This window comes from Amblyomma americanum, chromosome 4 (genome assembly GCF_052857255.1).
Source record: "Amblyomma americanum isolate KBUSLIRL-KWMA chromosome 4, ASM5285725v1, whole genome shotgun sequence".
Lineage (NCBI taxonomy): Eukaryota > Metazoa > Arthropoda > Arachnida > Ixodida > Ixodidae > Amblyomma > Amblyomma americanum.
In genome coordinates this window covers 197,878,974-197,900,613 of record NC_135500.1, presented here as the reverse complement: position 1 = coordinate 197,900,613, position 21,640 = coordinate 197,878,974, and the positions used below count along the sequence as shown (strand labels likewise).

Sequence of the window (21,640 nt, the reverse complement as noted above, 5' to 3'; positions counted from 1 at the left end):
AAAGAAATAAAATGATTGATTGATCTTTAACGTAGCACTGACATCGCACAGCACACGGGCGCCTTAGCGTTTTGCCTCCATAAAAACGTAGCCGCCGCGGTCGGATTCGAACCCGGGCATAATTTCGACCACCTGAGGATCTTTAACATGCGCCGACTTCGCTTCAAAATGAAAATTTGTTTTTGTGGGAAGGAAATGGCGGAGTATCTGTCTCACTTCTCGGTGGACACCTGAACCGCGCCATAGAGGAAGAGAGGAAGGCGGTAGTGAGAGAAGAAACGGAGGAAGAGGTGCGTAATGGAGGGCTTCGGAAAATTTCGACCACCTGGGGATCTTTAACGTGCACTGACATCGCACAGCACACGGGCGCCTTTTGCGTTTCGCCTCCATCGAAACGCGGCAGCCGCGGACAGGTTCGAACCCGGGCATACCGGCTCAGTTGCCGAGCGCCCTAACCGGTGAGCCACCGCGGCGGGTCAGCTTACACAAACTGCAACTATTTTTAATGCGAAAATTTAATACGAGGATGTGCCGTGCGTGCATTCACTGTGCACGCACGGCACATCCTCTCTGCACGAGGCGCTCGATGCCCGAGCGAATTTCCCGCACTAGTGGAGTACCGCGGCCGTTAGATTGCAGGCGGCTGAGGGCGACGCGGGAGTCGCACAGCAGAGCACTCCTGGGCGGCGGAGGGCCGAGGGTGAGCAGCAGGTCCAGCCCGAGACGGATCCCCATCAACTCCGCCGTGGTGGAGGAATTTTCCCCAACAACCAATTTCAATTTCAACAGATGCCCCAGTGCTGGCGTTTTGTTGTTGTTGCGACTAAAGGAAGGACGAAAAGGAAAGTGCACGGGCCTCCTTACTGGCTCAAGCTGAGCCACGATCGCTGCCACGTGCAGATAGTATATAGGAGAGCTGAGAGAGTTGTGAGGAAAGATTGAAAGAAAGGACGCCCGTCGACACAACCACGCCATCTGAAGCGGAGCTCTCACAAATGAGGCGAGGGCCGTTTTCACGGTAGCAACGCTCCTTTTATACTAACCGAAGAGTCTGTAGCGATTGCAAGGCTATGACACGCGCTGCACCGGGGGCGCTGGGACGACGGCAGCACGGCGAAGCTGGAGAGTAGTGACGTCATGGTGATCACGTGACGCGGCTTGGTGGCGGCGCCCCCCCCCCCCCCCCTCGCCCTCCACTCCCGCTGCTCGGTTCAAGGTCATATAAAACACACGCCGAACAAGCTATAGGGAATGGAGTAGTAAAGATGTCGCTTTCCAAAAATTGTGGAGTTCGGCGCTGCGCCTCGAGCCACGGTTGCCCCGTACCGCCACTGCACTGCAGAACACGGCCGCGGCCGCAGCGCCCACTATCAGAACCGCTTCTCTAGGGTCAGCAGCTCAGCACCATAACCACTCAGCCAAAGCGGCGGCTAGTAGAAAGAGAAAAGATGTAGCTTATATCTCGATCAGTTATTAATAGTATCAGGAGCACAAAGCACAGTTAGCGCCACTGCGCTTCTGTATTATCAAGGAGAGATTTCCATCACTGATATTAGCTATCTTGACGAGTCATACATTGTTGAAAACGAGAGGCGACTGAAAATTGAAGCGGTTTCAACGGATGCTGCAATGAAAACGCGCTGTTCTATAGCCAAGGTTCTTCGCTTCGTGGCGTGTGCCAGCTCCACACGCCCACCATCGTATCATCGCGTCGCGAGGAGCATAGCCTCATGCAATTCCCGTTTAATGCATGGTCTAAATTACGCTTATAGCCGGAGGAAAACTGAAATGTGGTGGCTCACCTCCATGACGATCTTCGAAGACTGCAGATTGACTTGCTTGCATAGGTTCTTGTGCTGTTTAACCACTGCCGAAGTCACAAAGTAGCTGATGTCTTACATAGAGCGCGCCACCTACTAAAGCCACTTTGCTGCCGCTGTCATAACAGCGCTTTTGCGCCGCCTAGCGAACGGCCCATGTAGCAGTGCTGGCGACAGAATTTCGTTTCCCTACGTCATGCGTACTCAGCCACTGCGATTAAATCGTCGCGACAGTAGTAACTGCACCACGGACCGATTTTGATTTTCCAGCCGGCCAACGCACAGGCTTCGCTGACGACACAGATTCCCTAGAGCACTCTTATCTGCTTAATGTTTGCTGCAGCGCGCTTCCCGGCGAGCGTACGACTCTCGGGAACCGACAAAAGCATGCCGAGCAGTGAAGTGGCCGTACGGGGCAACCGTGGCTCGAGGTGCAGCGCTGACCTTCGAATTTTTTTTTCTCGCTTAAAAAAAAAAAAAAAGGCTCCGATAAAAACCGCTGAGAAAAATTTCAATGCAGCTAGCTATCAATTGATCTACAATTTATATTTTTGCTAGGAATGCGTCTGTACAAAAATTATGCCTGAAAACACTGCACAGCATACTTTCTTTAACTTCGACATTTTTTTCTGAAATTTACTGTGTGTTATCATGTTTAAAAACCATTTAATGAGAGAGTACATATCTTAGAGAACCGGCGAAACACCTGGCGTTGCTCGCCAGTGTCGTGAAAGCGTATTAGGAAAAATTGCAAAAACGGTGTTTTTCGGGGAAAAATAATGAGCTAAAGCAACTAAATTTTGCGCTAGAATTTTTTTTTTATCCGCGAATGAAAACCCCAATGCATGTTCATTATCTCTAAAAAATTTCAAGCGCACAAGTTAAATATTTTATTTTTGTATTTTTTTTCTGACACAAACTTTTGCACTCCGCTGAGAATTTCGAAGGGCTGTCAAATGACCAGGAATTTTTTTTTTCGTCCACGTTATTAAAGCCAATTACTTTAGCCGGTTTAATAAACAGCCACAAACATTATCGAGAAGAGCGCAAACTCTGGTAAGTTTGGCATGGAATCACCCATATGCCACGACAGCAGCAACTGCTCGCCACGAAATATATTCTGAACAGGACAGTGCAGAACTTTTTCGATTGGTGACGGTGATTCGATGCTTCTGGCAAGCCGATTACAAAAAAAAAACAAAAACGAGCAGCTCTTAGTGCTGAGAGCTTCCTTTAGGATCAGCAGTTGGCCTTGTAGGCTTTGCTCACGCTTATATACCCACGTGCCCTGTTGAAAGAAAAGTGGTTTATCACTCAAACGCGGTAAGCGAAGGCCTAGGACTCGCATATAAAAGTGAACATAATAAAGTTCGCCATCGTCTTTCGCTAAGCCGCGTACAAAGCGATCCGGCGGGTTGATAAGAGCTTTTGCTGCTTTGGTAGAGAAGATGGCGCATGTGCTGTGTGAAAAAAACCAGTACAAACAATCGAGCACCTCATACTCAAATCTGATTGTATCCATCCGGATGTCCATGCAGGCACAGTTGCTATTCCCGGAGCCCTAGGGTTTAGAGTTAACAATGGTCGTGTAAGCGAATCTGCAGCGCAAGTTGGCGAAAAGCGATTGAAAAGATTGGTAGCTTAAAAACAGAGAGCTGACATAAGGCTAGAACTGTAGAAAACGTGTACAGAATGTTTTCTTTCAGCAATTTACAACGCACTTAAACAAAATAAGGAAGAAAAAAGGTCGACTGGTAACTATACCACCACCTCGTTTGACCGTGAAGCACCTACCTTCCATCCATCCATCCATAATAAAGAGAAGAATCCAGAGCCAATTCCAGAGCCTAATAGTACTAGAGGTACAGTGTTCTACAACCCTTCAGTGTAGGCTCTCGTGCACGCGGTCCTGTTCGAAACCGTATAGTACGCTTCATTTGTTCGGCTGCTTTTCCGAACGCTCCACCAGCGCTTCATCCAAGCGCAACCTAAACCGCTCTGGTGCAAAAGTACGTACTTCTGATATTACGGTGCCGACAGAATATTTTGGAACGAGTTGGACCCTCGATACTAGCATGGACGGTGCGGGTGGCCCTTCGCGTTGGATCCTCGGACGCTTCTTGCTACGCGGCCTCAACACCCAGCGCTCCTGCCCAGCGGACGCGTCCACAGGATGCTGTCTCATCGGCCAGCCAGCCTCGTGGAGCAAGGCTTTGTGGGCAACGAATCCGGTGCTGACCAAGTTCGAGCTCGACAAGCTGCGTCCGCGCTCCTTCGGCGTCCGAGACAGGGCCAGGTACCGTGTCGGCGGCAGTGAAAACGACGGCGCTTTCTTGATGGCTTCGCTGCCCAGGCAGCACCACTGCATCCACGAGGTCCGTGTATGCGACCGAACGCAGGTTGACCAGATCTCCATCATTTCCTCCGGCATCGCTGGACCGGCTGCCGACCTGCAACGCCTCGTGCTGCGTCCGCTGCAGGCTTCAGCCTGACAGCGGATATCTCAGTTTTCGGCCCTCCGGCGTGCCTGCATGACATCGACCTCACCAACGTTCGTGTCAGCGACGCCCTGGAGCCCAAGGTGGCCGAAGTGCTGAGTGGAAACGGGCCGTCTCTCCACAGCGTCAGGCTCCTCAGAGACCAGCTGTCTCCAGAATCTGCCAGAACCCTGCTCCTAGCGCTAGTCACGCACGAGCGGTTGGACTTGACCGTCTAGGACAGCACAACGTCTTCCGCCTGCGACGCCATGGCAGAGGTCTTCAGGAGCAGCAGAGGCGTTCAGAAGGCCACCTTGGTAGGTCTGATTGGAGCCGGTTGGAGTTGTAACCAATATAGATCTTTGCGAAGGGATGGAGTTTGCCCTCACTATTTGACAGATCTGTTTGCTGCTTTAGAAGGCTTTCTATAATTTCAGCACCTGGCACTTGAAAAAAAAAACATATATTAGTGACGCACTGGGAGAGCCATCGGCACAGTTTTTTATCCGGGACCACCCACTAAAAACGCTGACGCATCTAAACTAGCTTCGACAATAGCGCCACATATTGCCGAGGCACTATCTGCGAACTGCACTTTAGAGCATCAAAACTTGCACAAGTGTAGCTCAGATGGAAGCAGAAATTGTCAGCAAGTTGTGCTTGGCTCTTCCTACCATCCCGAGTACGAGAAGCCTCGAGCTGCCGAAGACCAAAAGCGCATAGGCCATTAATGGGAGGGAAATCCCACCCTTGAGGCCGGCCGCATTCAGTTTCCCCTGTTTGCGCACCGGCTGCTCTTGGTGTCGCCAGCCCTGACAGAGGCCCTCAGATACACTACCAAGGTGAAGATTTTCCTGGGAAGGTTTGTCGACAATGTCCTGTGCTCCGTATACGCCCCGCTGGCCCTGAATCACTCCCTACGCTCTCGTCACATTGACGACGACGTGGGTGACGGCACTGCCGATGATGGAAACACACTGGGAGCCGACACTGGTGCGTTCTGTACGGCACTCAAGGCATGTGGGCGCCTCCAGACCTTCTTCTCAAGGCATGTGGGCGCCTCCAGACCTTCTTTCACTTGGACGTGCACAGGGCTTACAGTGAAAATTGGAGGCGGCCTTACTTTTGATCGCGGTATTTGACGCCCTGATACATATAACCAGGGCTTATTTCGTTGGTCGCCTCTCAAAGTCTGCTGTCAGAGGAGCTTGGTCGAGCTGCACATCCCGAGCATTGGCAACATGTCCGACGCAGTCTTTGGTGTGGTTCACGAGATGGTGGCCAAAAATGTCTATCTACCAAGGTTAAGTGTCACATGTTGCCTGGAAAGCCTGTCTGCCTGGAAAGACGTAATGCATCCTTCCGCACCGATAGATGACGCGAAGGAGCACAACTTGGGCCTGCTCAGCATGGCAGCGCGGTTAGTGAAGATCTTCGACGGAGGGCCAGCGGCGTCTCCCGAAAATCGCTTCGCCGTCGCATTCGACGAACTGTGTGGCACGGCATTGCTGCGAGCTGTAATGTTATCTAATGTTAAGGAATGTAATGCAATGTAATGTATAACGCAATACCCTTTAGTCCCTTGATGGTGGAATAAATGATGATGTAAACCAAAGGTTGTGTGTTGGGGAAATCTGAGCTCCAGGATTGGCTTCCGCGAAGCAAGTCCAAGTTTCCTCTAATCTTTTTCGCAGTTAAACCCTCTTGGTTTTGAGAAAAGGAAAGTCGCATAACGGGTTCACTTTCTCGGTGGACATCTCAAGCGCGCCAGGAACACCGACTAAAAGCTTGGCAACTGAAGCTCAGTGTTGAATGCTGGCGTGCCATAGCGCAGTACCTGATGCCCAGTGATGTTTTAGGTAGCTGCTTACCCATCATTAGGACACGGTCTAAGTACTTCTAGCAGAGTGTTTAAGGTACATAATATTGGCGAATAATATCACCCTGTCCGAGACTAAAGGAAGCGCGTCCGTCACCCTCCGCCTCCCCTTGGCGCTGTCACTAACTATCTAGGTTGTTAAGAAGGACTGCATTAGTGCTGACCCGGCGTAGTGACTCAGTGGTTAGGGCGCTAACTTGGACAGCAATCCCGATCCGACGTATGAGCGCTCACCCGCCGCGGTGGCTCAGTGGCTAGGGCGCTCGGCTACTGATCCGGAGTTCCCTGGTTCGATCCCGACCGCGGCGGCAGCGTTTCGATGGAGGCGAAACCCATAGGCGTCCGTGTGCTGTGCGATGTCAGTGCACGTTAAAAAATGTATACAGGTGGTGGAAATTATTCCGGAGCCCTCCATTACGGCATCTATTTATTCCTTTTTTCTTTCAGCACTCCCTCCTTTATCCCTTCCCTTATTGCGCGGTTCATGTGTCCGCCGATATGTGATACAGATACCTCGCCATTTATTTTAATAATAATAATACTTGTTTTTTTGGGGAAAGGAAATGGCGCAGTATCTGTCTCATATCTTTGGACACCTGAACCGCGCCGTTAGGGAAGGGATAAAGGAGGGAGTGAAAGAAGAAAGGAAGAATAGGTGCCGTAGTGGAGGGCTCCGGCATAATTTAGACCACCTCGGGATCTTTAACGTGCACTGACATCGCACAGCACACGGGCGCCTTAGCGTTTTTTCCTCCATAAAACGCAGCCGCCGCGGTCGGGTTCGATCCCGGGAACTCCGGATCAGTAGTCGAGCGCTCTAACCACTGCGCCACCGCGGCGGGGCCCATTTATTTTCCCCAAAAACCAATTTTCATTTTCATATGAGTGCTGGGACGCAGCTTTGCCACAGTCCCCTCGACAAAAGATCGTTGGTTCAGAGGGGCCGGATAATGATGGCGACCAATGCGTTCTCCTACTGAACCCACCCAGTATTTGTGCTTTTAATAAATGTTTTCCTCCTCCTCCTTGGCTTTTGAGCCGGAGTACCCGGGTTCGAACCCGACCGCCGCGACCGCGTTCCGACGGAGGCGAAACGCAAAAGGCGCCCGTCCGTGTGTTGTGCGATGTCGGTGCACGTGAAAGATTTCCTATAGAGTGACCGCGAAGAACCACCTGTCTCCTGCAACTCCTATTTGCCCTACCCTCACCGGCTTCCTGCTAAGGCTTACTAAATAAATGTTAAAGCGAAAGCTTTACTACAACATATGCCACTCAAGAGTTTCGCCGACCGCGCACGTATGATTTTCGGAAGCAAAGGAAGGGCGCATAACTGGCACCTTGGGAATGTGGACACCTCTGTCGCGCCTTAGGCTGCGTGGCTGTAGTGACAGATGTGCGCTGCATGCGTTAGCATTGACAAGGTTGTGGCAGAAACGCACCACTGAGGAGGGGGACGTGGTGGTGAAAACATTTATTTAGACAGAGAGTGTTGTGGTCGCGACATGAAAGGTCACGCCCTTACAATCACTAGATGGGATTCCTAGTCAGGCACCCCATTGGCGGTTGCCGCAGCCCGGGCGCGCTGCGTTAAGGCCCTTTGGGTCACGAGGGCGCAGCAGCCGGACAGGGTCGCCTGCCAGTCGTCTCGGGTGGGGTTTGGGATAGGGGGTAAGGATGGGTTCTGCAGGCAGGCCCACATCATGTGGTAGGTGTCAGATACCTCCTCACACTGCGAGCACTTCCCGTCGAATTGAGGATCGAAATGGCACGAGTTTCGTGGGCCCGCTCGCAAAATGTCGGGAGTGATAGCCCCCGCATATCCCGTGAGGTTAAGCAGGTTAGCCTAGTGTTTGTTGCTCTTTCTTTTGTAAACTCTACGGCCAGTAAATGTAGCGTATTTGCCAAAAGTAGCCAAGCAACAGGCTTTGTTTCTTAGCCATGTAACGGAACACTTAACTGTGTAACCCCCCGAAGGCCTAAATGTGTCTAAGTTAAGGCGAACTTCTCACCTTTCGAAACCTGGTATTTAGGGGAGTCATAAAGGCTTCACTCTGCGGCGTAGAAGCAAACACCGTTGGCATGGTTACCTTTGGCAAAGACGGTACATTTCTCTGAATATGGCAGATTCGCCACCGTCACTGTCTCGTGCAGCGGAAAAGGAACACGCAACTGACACGCCAGGGCAGATGCAGTCGAAAGCAGAAGGAAGGGCGTACCTGTAGCAGAAGTCGATTGGCTGTAGTTAACTACAAATAATTATTATTATTTGTAGTTAGATCAGTAGGTCGCCAGAGGCTGCAAGGTCACCTTTTTCTCCTCGAGCAGGTTATCAAGCTACTACCAGTCTAGGCATCGCGCTTGCTTTAAGTCCACCTTCTCCGCTGCCCTGCTTCGATAGCCCAAGAAATACGTCTATACGGTGCCATCTCTTCGTTGTGACGTCATATCAGTTGTAAGGGCATGGGTTTGAAAAGAAGGGAGAAACAATTTTTGGAGCAACGTTAACGTCTACTTGCCACGTTGAAGGAGAACAGTATTCTTGGCCCGTTTAACTCTCTGACGTCTTCTACTTTAGAAGCAGATCCTGCAGAAAATAGCGAGCCAGAGAATTAGCGTGGTGTCCACACTCCTCTCCACCTGTCCGTATGTTTTTTTTTTACATGCAATTATGTCTCATAGCGTTACAAACCACTAACTAGCCCCGCTGTCTACGCCGTTCATAGCGCGCGCTCCCCTCGAGACCAGCAGCGGGTAAAAAGGCGCTTGCGCGGGCTGATCGCAGAGGCCACGGATAAAGTCGCCTAGTTCCTCTAGGTGCTACGAGATGGCTCTAGGTATCGCCATTTCTGCGCGTTATTTAAAACTGTTGCACATGTCAAGAAGCGGCGGCGCCTTGAAAGCTAACGCCATCTGGCGTTATTTCTTTTTGGTTCGTTCTCTCGGATGTTCCACTCGTTGTTTTGTCGCAGCTCCTTTGCTTTTGTCACTGCACGCCCGGTCTAGTACCCGCGTTCCAGAAATTTAGGGGCGTTCTTAGACTAATGCGGTGAAAATGCGACAGCATTTTTTTTTTTTTCACTTGCCAATCTATTTCAGTTCCGATGATGATTTTATTCCAATTCTGAGGCCATCGTGTTTCACTCCCCAATCTACATCAATTGTGATCCGTTTCCACTTCCAACTACGCAAATGCGTTACGCTGTTAGATCGCTGCGAGTCCTCATAGCGGTGCCGACGCAGGGGCGTTGCGGTTAAGCGATGCGCCACTGTACAGGCAGGTGATTGTGTCAAACAGCCGCTGATGGGGCTTCTGAGACCCATATTCCCCTTTTCTGAACATGTGAGAAGGAATAACTCCCGCAGGCCTCATTTAAACACACACAGTAATCGGGAGGCTGTATATTTTGCACGTAGGCTTGCTGTCTATAACAGATTTGCAACACGCGTGTCGAAACTTCCAGAGAGGCCGAGTTCCCAAGCACGTCAGCTGGCTCATTGGCACTACACCACTCACAAAGTCCCGAGATCAGCGAGGACCTACAGATCAAGCTACAGATGAAGTGAGCTCACCAAGCAAGGATTGGTATCGGCAAAAAGCCAGAGATGCAGAGGGACAGGTCAACCAACTGAAAAAAAGGGTCAAGACATTGCACCAGACAAAACGAAGACTAGCGGCGCGGTGCAATACTTCCCGCGAATTGGTCAAGGAGCTGAGAGAGATGAAGCTCTTGTCAGAGAGAGGCCTTGAGGTTTTTGAAGCCTCCTTTTCTCCTGACATGCAACAGCTCCTTGGCAGAGCCATCGACAAGACAAGCAACAAATATCCTCCTGAACTGCGCGCATTCGCATTAACGCTTCACTTTTACTCTCCTGCTGCATATGAATATGTAAGAGCTAAGTTTAATAATGCTTTGCCTGCTCAGCGCACGCTGCGCGAGTGGTACAAGGCAGTGAATGGTGAGCCTGGGTTCACATCTGAAGCGTTTGCGTTGTTAAAAAATGTGACGCAAGGCCGGGACGAGCCATTGTTTGCTGCTCTTATGATAGACGACATGTCCATCAAGAAACACGTCCAGCTGGTCGGCAACAAGGTAGTTGGCTACGTCGACCTTGGCACAGAACTGTCTGACGACAGCCTCCCAGAGGCAACCAATGCTTGCGTGTTTATGGCTGTTGCATTGAATATGAGGTTGAAAGTCCCTCTTGGCTATTTTCTCATTGAGTCCCTTTCTGGATCAGAAAGGGCAGACTTAGTGAAAGAGTGTCTGTCAAGAGTCGCATCAGCAGGAGTAGAAGTTGTTTCGCTGACATTTGATGGAGCCGCTTCAAACTTCACCATGGCAAGGTGCCTCGGCGCGGACCTCAGCTACCATTCATCTATGTTCAGCACCAGTTTCGAGCACCCAACAGAGCCTTCCAAGAAAGTTTTCGTGATGCTTGATGCATGTCACATGATCAAACTGATCCGAAACTGCCTGGGGTCTGTGAGTCATCTCATTGATCTTGAAGGTTCAAATGTCAAATGGTGCTATATTGAAGCTTTGGAAGCATTGCAGCGCAAAGAGGGGCTCCACTTGGGGAACAAGCTCACGAGAGTTCATCTCTTGTGGGAAAAACAGAAGATGAAGGTTCGGCTTGCGGTTCAAACGCTGAGTTCATCGGTTGCTGACGCACTTGACTTTTGTGAGTCCACACTGAAATTGCCGCAATTTCGAGGTGCGCATGCCACAGCAAAATTCATACGGATCTTTGATCGCCTCTTTTACCTACTGAACTCAAGAAATCCCCTGGCACGCTCATATAAGGCTGCAATACGCAAGGAGAATGCAGCATCTTGGAAGTCATTTCTCCAGGAGGCTGAACAGTATATTAGGAACTTGAAAGATGCCAATGGAAGACTAATGACTGACGGACAGAAGAAAACTGGGTTTGTAGGCCTGCTCATTTGCATGCAGAGCGTTGCAGCTTTGTTTGAACGACTTGTTTCGACAGGCAAGCTCAAATACCTCCCGACACACAAGATGTCTCAAGATCACTTAGAGACTTTTTTTGGTTGTGTACGGGGAAGGGGTGGCTTCAACAACAACCCCACTGCCTGCCAGTTTAAAGCTGCATATAAGCGTCTTCTTGTTCAGACCGAAGTCAAGTCATCTAACGCAGGGAATTGCTCCCAAGATGTTGTTACTGTTTTCAGTCTGTCTGCTGCCACTGATATGGCCGAATCTCCAGTGGCAGTAACATCGCAGAGAAGGTCTGCAATATTGGAGCCTTTGGACGACGAGCACGATTATACTGACCGTGTGGACTTTCCCAAGTGCCTGTCAGCAGTAGTGAACTCTGTTGTTCCCTACATTGCAGGATTTGTAGCTGCAAAAGTTGCTGCTAGAACACAATGTGAGGACTGTGTGGCAGCGCTGCATTCCAATGAGCTGACCGGCCTCATTCATGCAAAAAGCCGTGGTGGGCTTATAGCACCATCCAAGGACATCTTGCAGATCTGCGAGGCTGCTGAAAAGGGACTCAGAGTGCTGCAAGTTCAATACAAAGATTTAAGGCTGCTGCATGCGCAATGCGAACACCTTGTAGTGGAGATTCTGACCACAGTTATTGAGAGGGCTTGGTTTGCACAACTTGAAACTCATCTGTTGGACTGCGACCCATTAGATAACCATATTTACAACTTGTCCAAGAAAATTGCACAGCTCTATCTGAAGGTCAGAATTCATCACATTGACAAGGAGATGAACCGAGGAAATTGCGAAGAGAAGGTGCGCACTCTCTTGTCCAGACTGATTACCTTTAAGAATCAGTGACTCTTGTGTATATATGCATTACTCAATGCAGTATAGATATGCCAGGTTCAGATAGTCGGCATTGTTATTCTTTAGAGTGCTCTGTATGTGTCAGTTTTTGTTTCCGCAACTTGCTGCTTTTCATGTTTGCCTTTCTACCTTAATTTGCCATGGAACCCTGTAATAGAGTGAATAAACCCTGATTAAATGAAAGTAAAGCGCGGTTTTCTTGTTCATGTTTAAACAACCTTTGGGCTTAAATTGAAACACAGACTGCATACACAGCTTTATGGCACCATGAAGCACTTCTAATATTCATAAATTAAACTGCAGGGCCAAATGGTGTCAGTATTAGTGGTGATCTGGTCATGTGCGGCAGATCTTAATCCAGGTAGCAATGACAGTATGCTCGACCATTGCAGTTGCTTTCGTTTCTTTCCGCATGTTTTAGATATTCGAGAACCCTACCATGTATTACAGAACTGTAAACGCTTAATTGTCCTTCCCATTCCCAGTAAAGAGTATGTTCGTCAGTTAACTTTCCGTCCAATCACTGCTAATGTTTCATTGCATGATTAGCTGAAACGACACGCTTTACGCGCTTTGTTGAGAAAATTATCAGCTTTCCAAGGCAGCGACAGTTAACAGGAGAAATCGCCTACCGGAGCCTTTCAGGCAAATTCACGCGAAAATCGGGGAGAATATACAAGCGAATTTAGTGCCCTTAGAAGCAACATCCCTACCAGAAGATGTTTCTCACTTATTCTTGCAGCTGAGGCGAAAAAAAATCGCAAAATTAGTCGTTCTCTGCTGGCGCGCATTTCACCACGGCCTGTTTCCGCCCCTGGCAAGATGGCCGCCGGTCGGTCTGGCTGGCTTCACCTGTTCCTGCATGCATGCATAGGGGGCCTCCACTCCAGAAGTTTTAATATAACCTCCTTGGGCATAATCAACCGAGCTGGGCCACAAACCGTGCCCGGCTTTACCCTTCTACCTTCTAGGTATAACGAACGCCTGGAGTTTCAGCGTCTTCAAAGGACACTTGCCTCCACCTCATAAGATGCTGTCTCTTGGCGGCAGATACAGACGAACACATTTCCAAACCTCCAGACTACATCTCATACACCCAACATTATACTCCGGCACCTGTCCCTGGTGCCAGGCTACGCCCTACATTCTTCCACATTTCATGGGGATGTGGGGCCAAACCGAACACTCTACAGACAGAAAACACGTCTTTTGAGCGGTGGGAGGCGCTGCTGACCAGTGATAACCAGGAGGACCAACGGGCCCTCATACAACATGTCCGCAAGGCAGCTCAAGCCAGTGGAGCCCTGGAATGAGGGCCCCACCCATAAGCTCGCCCAACTCCCCTTCACTTTAATAAAAGTCTTTCCTTCCTTCCTTGTCCAAGTCATTTTCGTTAGTGCAAAAGCACTATTAGCCTTCTACACTGCAAAATCCCATTATTTGCGTGAGTGCTCGTGCTGTGTCCCCACTTACATAACTTACACTGTAGTCGTGGCTGACGGTACACGCATGCAGCCGGCCAACTATGCTGGCGATATGTGAAGCACCAAGCGGTGCAGCAGTAAGACCCGAGACGTGTGGACTGCACAGCAATGTGGCTTTTTATTGAAATCACAGACTTGCCATTGTCGTCTGGCTTTTCTGTCATATGTACACGTGTTAAGAATCCAAGGACGCGCCGCTGACTGCGGACGCACACACACGCGGCTTCGAGCAACCGTGCGTATTACAAGCGGAAGGACAAAAAGTACAGGAAAAGAAAACGTGAACAAGTAGTAAGCACACAGGTCACAAGTGCCGCAACCTCCCACCCAACACACACGTGCGAGCGCTGCGCCCTTCTTCGCAATTTCATGCGGGCTTAAGCATGTCGTGAGCGCGGCAAACAGCCGCCTCTTTTCTCTTTCGCTTTGTACAAAACATGGGGTCTGGAACCAACGCGGCCATGACGGCGGATAAAAGGAAAGAAAAAAACTGAAGCACTCCGCGTCCCGGAAGGTTTGCGTCCCATCACTCTTCAGGATAAAAGGGGTCCTACAAAAATACTGTTAAGTTGGACAGCCGTTGGGTAATCGCGCATTATGGTATTACACACTCTACAACAGCGTGGACCAGTCACGCCTACATCTTTCTCTCTCTCTCGTCCTGTAAGCATGCCAGGAAAGAACACAAAGAGGGCGACGAGAGAGGAAGGGGTGGTGGGGAGAAAGCGGCACACGCAAGGCATCAAACACCCAGGCACACCACCACATGCGCGCCAGCACGTCACCCCAAAATGGATACTACTATTCACAGTTTCTCCTTGCCTGAAACGACACTCTCTCTTTAAGACAGTGAAAATATTGCGACCAACCTAGTTAAACAGAGTGCTACAGGACTCTGCAGAGTGTCTCCTTCCTTATCACACTAGAATGTACTTGCCATCAATGGAGGACCTGCCCTCCCCTCCTTTCATATAGTGACCTATGCGTTGTAGGCAGAGCGAGAAAGAATAAATTAAAGTGAAAAGAAAACAAGAGGGGAGGGGGCCACACGCAATAAAAAACGGATATGCAGAATAACGCCATGGCAACTATGTAAATGTACACACGACAAAGAACAGAAAAAGAAACGCACAGATGTGGAAGAACTGCGAAATGCGGATACATACTTTTTTTTTTCCTCTTCCCTTTCAACAGCAACAGGGGAACGCATATGCTCTGTTTGTAACGGTGTTTCACTTTGTTGTCAACCTCTAACGAATGCGAACCTTTCAGCTTGATCATTGGCAGCACAGACCACAGAAGTATACTTTCAATACAGAACAGTGTGACAACACCAACAGCAGATGCCATATTATTAACAATAGCGTAAAAGAAGCCAAAAGAAATGAGCATTAGCACTCACCTCGACCAGCTGTGCAGTTCTTGAGGTTACCAGCAGAAGTCTTCAATTACACCAGTTACGAAACTCCTTGCCACTGCTGTGTTTTAAACACAGTATGGTGATGGGTCGAAAGTTAGAGCTTTACAAAACGCTGTGCCTCCTGTAGCAGTCAGACGAATTGTTAAAAGCTCCTAAAACATTTCAGAGCACTGCCAAGCCAACCTAGTGGTTATACTCATATGCACTGCTTTTACCCGTCAGTATTCAAAAACTGGCTGCATTAAATATTTGGATTTTGGTCTGCAGCTTCGCATCTGGTACGATTAAAGAGTTCTCGCTGTCGGAACAACTGGTAACGCAAATTTCATCTCGCTGGTGGTTGCAGAGCACGACATTACCCCTCCTCAAAGCTTAGCAGTAAAAAATCTAGCAGTTATGCTTTTTAACAACTTGCATTTGGTGAACAGTAAAGGTATTCACTTCTTTCCATGTGTAGTGAGAGCCAGTCGACCATACTCATCGCATAAGATTACCAGTGCATGTCTCCTCTTTCTTTTTTTACTTACTAAGCAAATCAGCTGCACCTTTCTGTTCAATGATTTGTTTTTAAAGATTAGAATAATGAGTAAATATGCAATGTAAATAAAGTATTTACTCTCTGCACAGTCATGCTTTTTCCAGGTGCAATGACATCGCCACTACCTCAGAGAAAGTTCACCATGTGTGTTGGCATGAAACATGACAGAAAAATGGAGCTCAGTTTGAAAATATGCCAGAGCATGAATACCCAGTACCGCCGCCTGGCACCTCATCTCGAGCTGACAAAATCGAAAAGCCATAGTAATAAAAGCAACAGAAAAAAAAACGTTAATCAAGTCGTCTTTGAAAAATCTCAGATCAAGTTTCCCTTCCCTTTGTTCAATAATAATGATGGATACATGCTCGAACACACTGTTTAACTGCCCCACAGGTATCAAGTAAGAAGGCAGAGTACAATTTAAGAATTCTTGGTGAAACAAAAGGAACAGAAAGACCAGGCAACATACATGAACATGTGCCACCATAAAACAGTGCTACAATTCACAAAACAAGAATGACTTCGCAGTGATGCACACACAAAAAAAACCCAATGTTTGAAGCAAAATTATTGCGGGACCTCTGGGGACCACCTTGAGGAACAGGGGACGACTGCTGAGGGGAGTTGGGACAGGGGAGGGCTTGAAAAACTTGATATGGCACTAGGAGGGCAGTCCAAAAATGAGTCACTGGAGCACTCAGGCACCTCACGAACTGAGTCACAGTCATCCTCCCGGTACTCTTTGCCAACCGGGGACAGCATGTGGGGTCAAAAGACCGCGATGCGATTTCACAGCATCGGATGCTGCCGCCGTCGCTGGATGTCGGCCATGATGCTCCATTAGACAATGACACCTCAGAGAGGGCTAGGGTGACTTATTTACACAAGGCGGCAGTGCATCATGAGGCTGAAGAGGCAAACAAAGGGCACGACTGGTCCAGTTTCTAATAACACTCTTCCCTCGTTTTGTCAATAGTGTAACACATGCTTCAAGAACAGTTCACTCGGCTACTAAGAATTTAACCACCACTTTTTCCATTGTTCCCACTGTGATGGTGACTATACACATGCTGCCATTTCTTCACTGTTCATTCCATGAATTCAGTCTCTTGTAAAAAATATAAAATCGTTTCAAACCAACACGGCCTGTGAAAAGCTGAAACACACCACGAAACACGCTCAAGGTGTACCTTGTTCACTGCCATTCAATTCCTGTTCCTGGTCTTTGTAGACAATCAAAAAAGTGCCATCGCTGAAACCTTTTGTAGAAGCATTCTTCAGTACAGGGAAAGTAAAGTAAGAGTGCCCATGTAGGTACAATGGCTGCTTCCAGTCATCACATGCTTCCCAGCCTTCCTATAACCTTGCCCCTTCAGCCTCGAAATCCACAGCCTGGTAGCGGCCATTTAACACAGCGTGGCCGTCCGCATGTGTAGGAAGTGTCCTCCGGGAGCCCTAGGACGATGCCAGCGACCTCCAGGAGGCGGCGGTGGTGGCCACCGTGCCCGCCCTGAGCGCAGCCAGCTGCTCTTCACCGAGCCGGATCTTGTCGTCGATCTCGCGCGCGTCCACAAGCAGCTTGGACTTCATGCGCACGAAGTGGTCGTAATCGGCATACTCCTGCGGCGTCAGGTACTTGCGCAGAAACTGGGCCACTTGCCGACTGCGCCTGTCAATGCTCTCCTTGAGGCGGCGTGCCTCTTCATGCTGGCTGCTAAGCTTGTCCCGCTTGGCCTCCAGTGCTCTCTGTACACAGGAAACATATTCTTTTATTTGTGACTGTTAGGATGGCTACATTACTTGAGTGTTAGTAATCATGCTTCATACTTCCGAGCATACAAAAAGGCACGCACAAGAGGATTAAGAAAACATATGTTGGAAAGACAGCTGAAGGATATAACCACTTCCAGTGTTTCAGCCAATCGATGCATGCTTCTGGATGTTGGAATCAGAATATGGTGCCTTATTCCCGTCAAATATTTGCACTACGCACTGTGCGTGGTAGAACTCTCGAATGTTGAAGAAAGAGTGGAGTGCACTTTTACACGATGGTGACAGCTGCGACATGTTAGCGTCATTGCAAAAAAGAAAAAATTCATCAGGCTTCGTGTTCTGGCAGGCATCAATAACTGATATGAGAGTAAACAGTGCATTGAATCCGAAAAATTACAATGTGCGTCGCAGAAACACAGGCCCTGGAAACCTGGACAAGCACTTTTAGTTTACACAGCTGCTACCATGTGCCGCGTGATGCTGAACACTCAAAATCATCGTGGGAATTTCAAATGTTCAACACATCCCACTGATTTCCTGTGATCATTGGAGCTAGCCGATGTGAGCACATGGAGTTTTTTAGGTCATATTTCACATCAAGGAGGAAGAGTCCGGCATGACAACCGCCATGTTTGCGCAGATCCTCTCAGAACTCACCATTTTTATCAGAATTGAAAGTTAAAAATATCCCCCTTCAGTTACATGGCGTTCGCTACTGGAAGCCAACAGATGTGCTAGTTGCTGATGCCCAGGAAAGCTGGGCATGACTAAAGAAAAATAACCTCCCACACTTTTCCACCACATCGGGGTGGGAAAATGACAGTGACAGCTTTACTGGTACCCCCCTCCTCCGCTGTGATGCACACCTGGAACATAGGACCCATTCGCATTCGTACATTCTCGGTACCACGTGCTCTCCGGTTTGCCTGCATGGATGAAATTCTCATTGGACGGGAGACGAACCTTAAGATTTTCGGTTACGGCGGCGTTGAGGAAAGCCCTGTACACCGGTGCACTGTTCATACAACTATCGAAGGAAAAACGGGCAAAGCGAGAGGAAGGCCAAGCGACTGACCCTCTCCTGGGTGGTGGGCTCGTCGGCGCCGGCCAGTCCTGCCAGCGCGTTATGGACGCGTGCAAGGCGACCGGAGAGGGACAGGATGAGGCTGACGATCTTGTCCAGCTCGTCCACGTGCAGCCGGTACTTGTCGCGCTCGGCGGGCCGCGCCAGCTGCTCGACGCGGCTGCCCAGGGTGCGGCCCAGCTGCTCGTTCTGCGCAGCCTCCTCGCGCAGGCCCAGCCGCGCCGACCGCAGCACGTCCAGCTTGCGCGAGATGCTGGCCATCAGCTCGTCCTGAGAGCAGCCGTCAATTACAGTTGTCAGACACGTGGAACCGCAGCAGGAAGTATAAGGTGAAAGCGGCTCATTCGATCAGGCAGCGGGGACATCAATGCTGTTGCATATACAATTAATAAGGCATTCAAGGAAACAAGACGTACAATATGGTCAAGATACTGCGACCAAACACCAACACGTGGGCAGAAGAAGGCTTTGGTTTAGTCCCGCATTTCTCAGAAAATAAATAAGGTACAGACAGAAGGGCAAGCAGGGACGCTTGCCTAGGACAGGTTCTCCCCGAAGCTCGATATCTCGAACGGCATGTGGGAAATACTGTATTATAGAGAAAAAAAAAACGAGAAAACGGGCGAATGTAAACAAAATATAGCTGTGGTTTAGCTCTGGTTAAACCTGGAGTGACGCGATAGCTACAGCTGGCCGAGTGGAACTTGGTCACGTGACGAACCACGTGATCAGACATGGCACCGCGCCGCCGGCAGCTGCTCCGCACCACGTGACAGCGCGGCGGCGCAGCCACAGGGTGGCGGCGTCGCTACGCTGAAGGCTCGAAATCATACCGTAGTGTAGCTATCTTTACAAAAACGAGGTGAGACACGAGCAATGGACATGGTGTACTGACCTTCTTGGCGGCCAGCTCGCTATCGGAGCTCCACTCCTGCTTGCCAATGTCCGATCCGAACCTGGTCAGAAACTTCGCTTTGGACTCTGATGTGGTGTAGTAGGCACTGTTCGCGGGAAGGTTCTCGTCCCTGCGAGAAAAGCGAAGCGGGCCACGATCAGTGGATGGCCGAGTCCTTGTAACCTGAATACGTGCACCCGCAACCTCTGTTGATGTCGCATGCCAACGCCTATACATTCCGGCCCCAACATCGTGTTCACAAAATGCTGCTGTGACGGCAGCCAACACGAGGAAAACGGAGTACTAAGTGAATTTACACCTGCTTGGCTGGCTGGTAGCTTAATTCGGCCGCATCATTTCAGACCTGTACATATCTACAGTAAGCTAGACGGCTGGCGAAAGCGAACAAGAAGGAAAATCTTTCTTTTTGAATTATTGAGGCATGCTTCAAGTCGGTGTCACGCACCCTGACATGATTGCACTCGATCGCTTCGTGTCCAGAAGCAACAATGCGCAGTTAAGCCACCCGAAGGGGGTAACTGCTCTCTGCGAGCGACCGCATCTTTCTTGTAGCTGTAATCTCAACGTCGACCCCAAGAGGCAGTGATTAGACAACGCGAAGGAGGACACGCAGACAAGGCCTGACTCAGATGCGATTCACAGACTCCCCCCCCCGTGCACCGCCGTTGTGCTCGACATGAGCGTGGTACCTGAGCGCGTTGTTCCCTGTGGTGGGGAGAAGATATGGTGAAGCCGCGGGCGGCGGCGAAGGCTGCGGCGACGTGGCCACCGAGCTGCGCCGCCGGGGCAGCGAGTCCAGCTGGCCGTTCTGGCTGGCGTCCACGTCGAACAGGCCTTCCAGGTAGTCGGACGTCGTTTTCTGGTTCGGACTGGGCACTGCGCAGGGCGGACACGCGAAGCGTGTAAGTGCGCTGAAGAAGTGGCTTACGTGCTGGGTGCACTCGAAGAGTTCCGGCCGGAGAATGTGCCGGAGGCTGAACTCTCCGACCATGTGTAAAGCAAAACATGACCAGCTGTATTTAGGGACGCCGGCGGTATACCTACCATCCGCGTAGGTTCGGTCCCCCAGAGAGCGCCGGCATCGCGAAAGCGTAACCGCGCTACGGACATTTTTTTTTTTTTAAGCGAAAGATTTACTACACCCCGCCGCGGTGGCTCAGTGGTTAGGGCGCTCGACTACTGATCCGGAGTCCCCGGGTTCGAACCCGACCGCGGCGGCTGCGTTTTTATGGACGAGAAACGCTAAGGCGCCCGTGTGCTGTGCGATGTCAGTGCACGTTAAAGATCCCCAGGTGGTCGATATTATTCCGGAGCCCTCCACTACGGCACCTCTCTCTTCCTTTCTTCTTTCACTCCCTCCTTTACCCTTCCCTTGCGGCGCGGTTAAGGTGTCCAACGATATATGAGACAGATACTGCGCCATTTCCTTTCCCCCGAAAACCAATTATAACCAATTATTATTATTATTATTAGCGGCGCCGATTTCTGTCTGCACGAACGACCTTGAACGGCGCAGATATGACCTCCAGGCGTTCTCAAACAGAAGACAAGAAAATTGTGCTGTAGGTGAATCGAACCTGGGCCTCCGATACGCGAAACATAGACGCTTCCATTCCGCCACGACTGTTTTTTTCTTTTTTCGACTCTTCGAAGTGAATGAAGGCGCGTCTAGTGAGTGCACAGATGTCTAAGTAACGTATCTTCGAGATATGTACCGAGGCGTGCATGAATAACTTAATTATGAGGATGAAAATTACAGATATCCCAATTATGCGAGTAGCGAAGTACGCTTCCGGTGAATTTCCTTCGTGCGTGCCGTGCGGACGTAGAGCCATCACGCGGCGCCCCCTGAAACCCCAACACGCAATGTACGGGAATGGTCCGGCAGACGGCACGCGTCTAGTAAATACACGGACGTCTTAGAAACGTATCTTAGAATTATGTAATGAGGCGTTCATGTACGGGCGACATGGACGGGAATGATGAAGCAGACGCTTCGACGAGCTCCGGTGCCGGCAGTTGTCCGGAACGCACTCAACGTTAGAGACTCCAAGTTGCCCGACACAACGCAGCTTTCGCTCTCTGATGAGGGTTCAACATAAGTTAAACTACAGCAATTTTTTTTGTTGTTGACGAAGTAGACTATACTTAGGAAACACAGGCAGAAAAGCACAGCATATGTCGCCGGCTGAGCTAACCTGTTTTTTTTTTCCTTGTTGGTATATATTTAAGCCTTGTGTATTATGGCCAGATGATCCGAGAACGCTCACTGTCACCTCCATTTTATTGCCCGCATAACAGGCGGGCCTCGGAGGTTAAGAGATCTCATGCAGCCGCCAACGGTACCGGCCACCGTGACGGAGAAGGAGTGGGGCGAGCGACACGCTTTGCACACGTGCTCTGCAGAATTAAGCCCGAAAGAAACCG

At 49.9% G+C, this 21,640-nt stretch overlaps 2 protein-coding genes across 5 annotated transcripts in view; both read right to left on the bottom strand.

The window, feature by feature from the left end:
* The window catches only part of LOC144129004 (protein arginine N-methyltransferase 9-like), a 118,788-nt gene extending 116,873 nt beyond the window's left edge, over positions 1-1,915 (bottom strand). The window contains exon 1 of the mRNA XM_077662866.1: positions 1,803-1,915. Within this exon, the coding sequence (XP_077518992.1) occupies positions 1,803-1,845 (43 nt within the window). The 5' untranslated portion in view covers positions 1,846-1,915. The remainder of the gene's footprint in view (positions 1-1,802) is intronic.
* A 12,618-nt stretch (positions 1,916-14,533) lies between these two features.
* Shrm (shroom) overlaps positions 14,534-21,640 on the bottom strand; it is a 484,278-nt gene continuing 477,171 nt past the window's right edge. For all 4 annotated transcript variants that reach the window (XM_077662860.1, XM_077662861.1, XM_077662862.1 and 1 more), the window contains 4 exons: positions 19,903-20,089; positions 19,193-19,322; positions 18,289-18,567; positions 14,534-17,186 (listed from right to left, as the gene is read on the bottom strand). In XM_077662860.1, the coding sequence (XP_077518986.1) occupies positions 16,896-17,186; positions 18,289-18,567; positions 19,193-19,322; positions 19,903-20,089 (887 nt within the window). In that variant the 3' untranslated portion in view covers positions 14,534-16,895. The remainder of the gene's footprint in view (positions 17,187-18,288; positions 18,568-19,192; positions 19,323-19,902; positions 20,090-21,640) is intronic.